This window comes from Meleagris gallopavo, chromosome 3 (assembly GCF_000146605.3).
Source record: "Meleagris gallopavo isolate NT-WF06-2002-E0010 breed Aviagen turkey brand Nicholas breeding stock chromosome 3, Turkey_5.1, whole genome shotgun sequence".
Classification (NCBI taxonomy): domain Eukaryota; kingdom Metazoa; phylum Chordata; class Aves; order Galliformes; family Phasianidae; genus Meleagris; species Meleagris gallopavo.
This window is the reverse complement of record NC_015013.2, coordinates 57,938,658-57,946,730: the sequence shown is the minus strand read 5'-3', so window position 1 is coordinate 57,946,730 and position 8,073 is coordinate 57,938,658. Positions and strand designations below refer to the sequence as shown.

Genomic DNA, 8,073 nt, shown 5'->3' with positions numbered 1-8,073 from the left:
ACAATAAATACAATTCTGAACACCCCCCCCCCCTCAATAATAAAAAGAAAGATATTGACTCAGCCTGGTAACAAGCCCAGCAGCGTTCTGCAACAATGACATTTTTTTTTCTGAGGAGAAATGATTTTTATATTTCTCAGTGTTGTACTGCCACAAGACAAGCAACCTTCATCTACACAGCTTATTTAACCCTGTGAAGCTAAACAGCTCCCAGAACAAACATGGAGGCTGATCCCTACCAGCTTCTACAGGCCACTTCTAGGTCTCCAGACAGAAAGGGGATGCTGGTAACTGATGCAAGCTCAACTATCACACTCTTCCAAAAAAGAGCATCCAAACTTCTCATACTAGTAAACTACCAGATAACCATTTTTGACAAAACTACTTTTCAATCTTTCCAACTAATGAAAATCTTTAATAAGATCAGAGGAAATGAAATAACCTAGAGACAGACAAAAGAATAATTTGATAATTAATTGATAATAATTAATACCTGCATCCCCCTTGACTGATCTAAAAGCGTCAAGAAGTGAAATCCAAGGACTTCCAGACCTAAACACCCTGACATGCCACAGCACACACAGCAGCAAGCTTCTGGAGCCAGGCAGCAGGAATTTATCCAAAAGCAGCCTCCACTGCTGGGAGATGATGAGGGGATGCACTGCTGCCAGTGTATCTTTTATGCAAGTTGTTAAGTTGTTGTTTTTTTTTTTTTTTTCTTCTGCAGCATTTTGTTTTTATTTCACTTCAGACATCAGCTCACAAGAACAAATACTGGACTACAAATGCTAATAGGCACATGTGGCATTCCTTGAGCATATCTTCCAATGCAGCCTATCCAAAAGGAATCCAGTTTGTGTACTCACACATGAAATCCAGAGTGCAGTAAGCAGACCCTGTTCCTGCAGCCCACTCCTGAATCAAACTAAGATACTAATGAAGTCTTGAGTTATGGTACAAAGAAGTTCAACAGAAACCACACAAATGGATCTCACTGACATACAACGCTGTTCACTTCAGCTGCCCCTGAGTTAATCTACTCCTGCAGTGAGGTAGCTGCAGCTTCCATACACTGTCCTTTACCAAGGAACTAAGGGATACACTTTTCCTTGGAGCTGCACTGATCTGCTGAAGACAACAAACTGATCACCATAGCATTGAAATATCAGGCAAGAAAAATTTGCTTAAGAAAGCCAAAGTTCTCATTTACTTTTAACCAGGGGAAACAACATTTTATCTAGTTTTCCATTTCTCATGCCTCTGCTCAAGATGCCTCTTGCCCAGTGATAAATTAGAAGTAGGCACCTAAGAACAGCACTAAATCAGAAAAGTAGTGGTGGCTGTGACTCAACGCATCAAGTTTTCTTAGCCATATGTGTAAAATGAACTTTCTTTTGTCAAATAGAAATCGTTACAGCTTAATAAATATCAATGTAGCACTAGCAACAATTAGCAGCTTTTGCTAACAGAAAAAGAAATCCAGGAAATGTTTAGCTCAGACAAACAATAGAGACACAGTAACTTCAGTCATAATGGACATATTTATGTACCTTGACATCCATATGTTTGAAATGTGCCTCACTGTATTTCTTATCTCACTATTTCTTCAACACCTTTACAGCCAAGCTCAAAATTGAGCCACTGGAATGTAGATATGCTTATGAGACTTGATTACAATAGATTTATCCTGTGTTTAAAAAAGTCTGCACATAGTTTACATTTTAACTCCAGGCAACATACTAAGTCATTCACTGCTTACAATTCATAAATTATTAACTACAATTTCCCAGTCTATTCAGAGAATATGAAATCTTCCAATTAGTATTTTCAATATCTTTATGTTATCAGTTAAGAATCTAGCCAAATAAAATCCCTGTCAAAAAACAGCTCATAATTTATAATCAAGAGCAACTCCACTGAATTTGTGGCTATCAGACACTTTGCTTGCACGTAAGTAGCCAAACAGACAGAAGAGCTACTCAATCTGAGGCACAAAAGAAACAATCTACTACAAAATAGGTAAAGCTCATGTGTATCCAGGAAACAGGTAACAGCACATTATCTCTCAAACTGATTTGATGAATAAAATGCAGTGACTACTTAGGTAGTAAGAATAGTAATTTTATCTGCAGACAATCTGTCCCGATTTTAGGAAACTAGGATTTTCCTAGTTAAGTTACATACCAAAGGGTCGCTCCTGAAACTTCTGTTTATGCTACCCTCTGGTTGTCTATTGAACTTATGAAGTCTCAGCTACGTTGGTAGTTTGCAAATCTGCAGCTGTAGCTGTAAAAACATCCAGGCTTAGAAAAAGCCTGATGCACAATCTGAACATAATTCGTTTATACCACAGAGAATATGTAAGGAGGCACCGGTTTTAGATGTGATTTTAGATGATGAACTTGTAAAATAAGTAAGGCACATGAGATTTTAACTATGAACTTAGCTAAAGTACTGTTTTTGTTTACATTTTTAGACATACGCATTTATATGAATACATCTCCCTTCATTGATTTGCTATGCCAGAAAGAGCACAAACATGAATCTGTTGGTTCCTAAAGGTGTCTTAAAATGCTTTTGGAAAAGGAAATAAAACTGTGATTTATCAAACAGTTAAGTACACAAGAAAGACAAAGCTATTGGTATGGGTGTCTTAGAGATGTTGAATCATGACAAGAACACTGAGGCCAACTTGTCAGTGCTACAGCAACCAACAAGAATATATCTGACTTTGCTAATACGTGTTTTAATCTGAACTCCCCCTGAAAGTCAAGGTCTTTAGGTTTGTTTTGGTAGGCTTTTGAAACTTTAAGCTTTTACCAGTCCCTTCTTAACCATCCATAACTACAGTGAGCTGGAGTTCTTGACGTATTCTGTGAAAACAGCGAGCAGTATCTTTTATATCCTGCACTGCAAATGCAAAAATCTACTCTAGAGAGCTCTTGAACAAAACTAGTAGACACATGCCAACAGCAAGTGACATTAGCCAAACTTTGCGTGAGCATAGAGACTACTTAGAGGAATCTAAGTTCTGAAAAGCAAAACAGTGAGTTTTGGAAAAAAGAAAAGTGAAGTCTCTCAAATCTGAGAAAGCACTGCTCGTGGAAGTTGAGTTATGCTGTAAACAGCAGCAATTTGCAAAGTTTTAAGAGCACATTACATCAAAAAAATTTTTTAAGCAAATTTTTAACGTTCACAGAAGTCACAGAAAGCTGCAAGACTTAGGCTAACATGGAGCTTAACCAAAACGACAAAAGAAAAACCTAGAGGAGACATATTTAAATAATTTGTTTTATTACTTACCGTATCCCATATCTGAAGCTTTATTTGTTTTCCATCAATAGTGATCATTCGAGCCCCAAATTCTACACCTGGATAGATGTAACAGAAGGTTACATTGTTAGAAGACATCAGAAAGAAGAATGTTTCCTAGAAATACAATATTGAGTTAGCATATGTTCCTGCATTCACAGTAGTTTATAATCTATTTCTCCTCCTGCTTTAGTTAATTCTCGAGCTGCTTTAAAGAGCTTGAATATTTTCCAGAAGGAAGAAAGCTGTAACTTCCCAGCTGCTTTATAAATACATTGATTAGAGCAAGTGCTAAGGAGATATTTCCTACCAAGTTTTCAAAATGATTCAATAGGTCTTTCTCAGAGCAGAAAAAACATATGCTTGGGTACAAACAGAGAAACTAATAGAGTCGTGGTCATTTTTAACACTCTACCAATGTTTTATTGCTACGTACTTTATCCAGACAGTTTAAAAGAAATTAAGTCTACAATTCATTATCAACAGAATAGTCAAAACAATCAAAAGAATGTCACCTTCAACAAGATAAATTCTATTACTCTATTAATTAGAATCCATCTGCCTTTATGAAAAAATGCTTTCAAAATCCAATCTAGTTAAAGATCAAATCTGGTAAGTAGCAGAGGAAAGTAACAGAGGGAAAAAAAATAAATCCAACGAACAAATGAATTTATTTAGTGGAAAAATCCAGCATTTTCTATCAGTTTTTTAAAGAAATTCTGAGATCAGTAAGAGTAAAGGAAGCATAAATTTGAGGCTATTGCTACAGTATTTAAAACATGAAAAATACCCAGAGTTAATTTACATAACTATAAGACTACAAAGTTTCCATTAAGCTATGATTCACACATCTACTATTTCATTAGAAAAGAGATTTAAAAGTGTAAGTTTCATTTAAAAGTGCCTAGATTCATGCCTTCAATCCTCATCTTGAAGGACTCCAAACACCTCTTCAAAAGCTTGCTGTGAATGTTTTGGGGCACAGTTATTTTCTGCAGAATTAATGACTTTTGGGAAGGGAGAGGCAGGAAGGAAACCACTCTCCCTCCCACAGGATCCTGGAGCCAAATAGAACCCATTGGCCAAAGAACGCTGTGCTCTATCATCTGAATAACTTGCGGTGATTACATGCAAAATAAAAAGAACGGGGGAAGGTGTGCTAAAATGAGGGAGCAAGTGAAAGGCAGTGCTCTGATGTTGAGTGCCAAGCCAGAAGAAGGTGCTTAACAGAAGTGTCAGAATTTATTATCTGATCTCAAAAATACAGATACTGAGCAGCTGATTTAAACTCAGCAACCTGCCTAAATCTTTAGTTCTACACTCAGCCTCACAGAAAAGTCAAAAGTATTTATCCTGTTCCATCAAAATAGTTGCTAAAAGCAAAACCCGAACATGAAACAACCCAGTCTGAAACTATGTTCTCTTAAAGAGGGAACAAAAACTTTTCAGGTTTGTAGTTGAGGAGAAATCATGAGCACAATGGGCTGAGCTAACAAAACTTTACAGTAGTTTTTGCCACCCATTCCATCTACAAAAGTCATAGACTAGTTTTGTCTGTCTCTTAACTGCATCATGCAGCTTCTCCCTGCTTCAATTATTTTAATGGCAGATACTTTCACTTTCAAACAAAAGCTATATGGATAGTTGTTGCATTTTAAGTTATTAGGTTTGAGTATTCTATTACAGTTATGCACAACAATGCATGTAGCTAAAAGACGGGCTATACAGAAGCAGATACTTTTCTGTCTTCTTTTTTCTTCTGATTTGCATCAAAGTTTATCTCTGAATTTAAGAAATAATATGCTAGGCTAGCTGTACTAAAATTTTAGGTGGAATTTTACACGCTTGAAGTAACTGTCTTCCCCACATCTAATTTCAATTTCCATTCTCTTCTGAGTTGCCCACAGTAGAAATAGAAACTGCACTCCCACTTGGTAAAATTGTACTATATTGATAATAGTACTATATTGATAAGAAAGTGCTTGCTTTACATAGGCCTTTCAAAACCTACAGGTTCTCTGGAGTTTTAACATCATCAGCTGGAAGCACATAAGATAATACCAACCCATCCTATCTTGCCCCGCATGGGCATTTGTATCAGTTTGAATCCATGTTCTCTAGCTCTGTCCTCCTAAATCTGTTGGTGTAAATGAGAGAAGTATTCTAGCCAAAACAGACATGCCCGGTCAATAATGCTGAAGGAAGCTTCCAGCCTATACTCCTTTCTTCTTTTCCAAGCAGCTTCCCATGCTCCATTCCCAGATGACTCACTATGCTGTTATCTAGGCTCACTTCCTCATGCCATAGCTTCTGTACCTGCTCTTAGATGTCAGCTGTATGGCAGGCACTGAACTCGCACTACAGCCATGCTGCTGAAGTGAAGCTGCTTCCCACAGCCTATCAAGTTGCTGAGAAACAGAAACGTGCCACAGATTGCCAAAAGTATATGTTTTTATGGGTGTCATTGGGCAGGACTAAAGAAGAAAAATTATACACCCATGAAAAAGCTCAGGCTTTTTATTCAGCTAGCCTACCCGCTGCCAAGGCGTCAGAAGTATTTGAAAATTGATGTGACTCTAAAAGTTTGAATTGTAATCAGGTGGCCATAACTAAGCCACGGGATACATTCTATTACATGAAAAATATCTGCTTATTTTTCAAGAGTCTATTTTAGTACCTCCCAACACAGGAAGTCTACCTATTCCAGGACACAAACTAAAAATAAAGACTAGGGATACATTCTGTACAATGCTCAGCATGATTCCAAGGAAAGCTTAACAGGTTCTTTGAAATGACACGAACAAGTTCAAAGGTTCTGCAGACTTACTAGAGGCTAGCATTTGCTATGCTTAACAGTGAAACTGATCTGAAGACTAAGTCTGTTCACAGAAAATTTTGTTCTCACACTATTCCTCTTATTTTATGTGGAAATATAAATAGAAGTTGGTATCATTTACTGTGCTAAGAGACACAGAGACAATGCGTTCTGACAACATTTATTCACTTCCCACAGTACGAATATCAAATCCTACCTAACACAAACAGTCCTCAATCAAGTGAGAAGTTACAAAAAAACACCTGTCCCTTCCAAATAGTGGAAGAGACACACATTATTTACATATAATTTTTTGCTATCTGTAAGCTATTCTTGCCAAACTTGCTTATTCATCTTCAAGGTTAACTTTTCTTTGGTTTTATCTTCTATTTGTCTTCAAAGTTCTGTAGCTAGAGGCTAATACTCCATCCCCTAGTGAAAAGCCTGCCATTTGCATCACCTTCAGTGCATTTCAGGCTTGACCAATTCTATCCACATTCAGTTTTCAGCTTTTTAGCAAAAGACAACTGAGATTGTTGCAATTTTTGTTGTTATTTCAGATTCTGTATTATCTTTCAAGTAAGAAACAGGCCTCCATTTGGCTTTATTAGCTAATGAACACTCATCAGCTAAAGATTTGCTGCTGCATTAATAAGAAAAAAATCCATCATTAGCTTAGCACAAACTCATAAGCACGTGCAGAAATACTCTAGATGCTTAAAACCCTTAAAAAAGGATAAACAAATCAATCTTAAATACGTTTCAAAACAACACATTAGTATTGCGGGGGAACCAAAGAGACGTACCAATAGTGAGATCATGGACTGGTTGAAAACGCTTATCTGTGAACTGTAACAATAAACATGATTTCCCAACACCTAAAAAAAAAAAAAGAGAAGTTTTAAGTAAACTTTGAAATAATCTGTCAAGAGTCAATATAAATCAGCTGAGGTGAACGGTGTATATTGTTTAAAAATTCATCACTAGAACCTGAAATACTGAGTTTCAAACACTCATATCAACACAATTATCTCGTAACAGTTTTTAAAGTTTCTTAAGTATTATAATAGTTATTTAATTATTTTGAAGTAGCAGTTCTGCCTTTAAAATTGAGAAAAAAGGTTTCCTAACAGACTTTCAAAGCACTATTCCCTCTCACCACTCCATCTACAGGGCTTGCTGCTCCTCATCACAATTCTATGTCTACCTCTCTTCCAGGAGTTTCAACTTTCTCTCAAGCTAACATGAGCAAATGGGCAATCAGCAAATGGGCAATTTCTTCTGTACATGAAAGCACATAAAAGCAGATATAGCTGATAGGAATACTCAAACTACCTGCATTTGTAAACACTGACTATTCACAAGTAGTTTATTCTTGTTCTTTTACTTGGAAGGTGTCATTCTTTCAGTTCTGCTCCATCATATTTCATATTTCTAGCCTTATACAACTTGGCAATCATACGTTTGATATCTATACACTTAAACTCTGCACTGTCAAAATGGAATACTGAGGCAGCCATTCTCCTGCTGGACTTTGTTTAAACTGTACAGGGAGGTAAGGTTAGTTCAGCTACATATCAGAGGTTAGCAACAGCTGATCAGGAGCAACATGCCTGACAAAACAAGATAACAGATAAAAAAAAAGGAGGGACAAGTGAAAGTAGAACCATACTTTAAGACAGAAGATACGCATACCAGAGGTTTGCATATAGTGACATTTATCTTTCTACTGCTAACTTCAACATTCCCAGAGTTTTTTAGCATAGTTTCACAAGAAACCAAAGCCTACTCCATCAGAGTCACCACTCATCTGTCCGTTTAGTCTTAATAGCTAAGACCAGTTACAATTAAAGCTCACAGAAATAGGAGACTGCATTTCATCACTCGGAGGTAAATAACAACTGAGGCAGCAATTCCAGCCAGCTCAGCCAGTCCCTGGTGCTGTT

General features: G+C 36.9%; 1 protein-coding gene across 1 annotated transcript in view; it reads right to left on the bottom strand.

The window, feature by feature from the left end:
* The window catches only part of RAB2A (RAB2A, member RAS oncogene family), a gene marked incomplete at its 5' end in the record, with an annotated part of 33,390 nt that extends 26,321 nt beyond the window's left edge, over positions 1–7,069 (bottom strand). Inside the window, 2 exons of the mRNA XM_019614350.1 lie at positions 3,304–3,371; positions 6,934–7,069. Coding sequence (XP_019469895.1) covers positions 3,304–3,371; positions 6,934–7,069 — 204 coding nt within the window. The remainder of the gene's footprint in view (positions 1–3,303; positions 3,372–6,933) is intronic.
* Between the last annotated feature and the right edge of the window lie 1,004 nt (positions 7,070–8,073).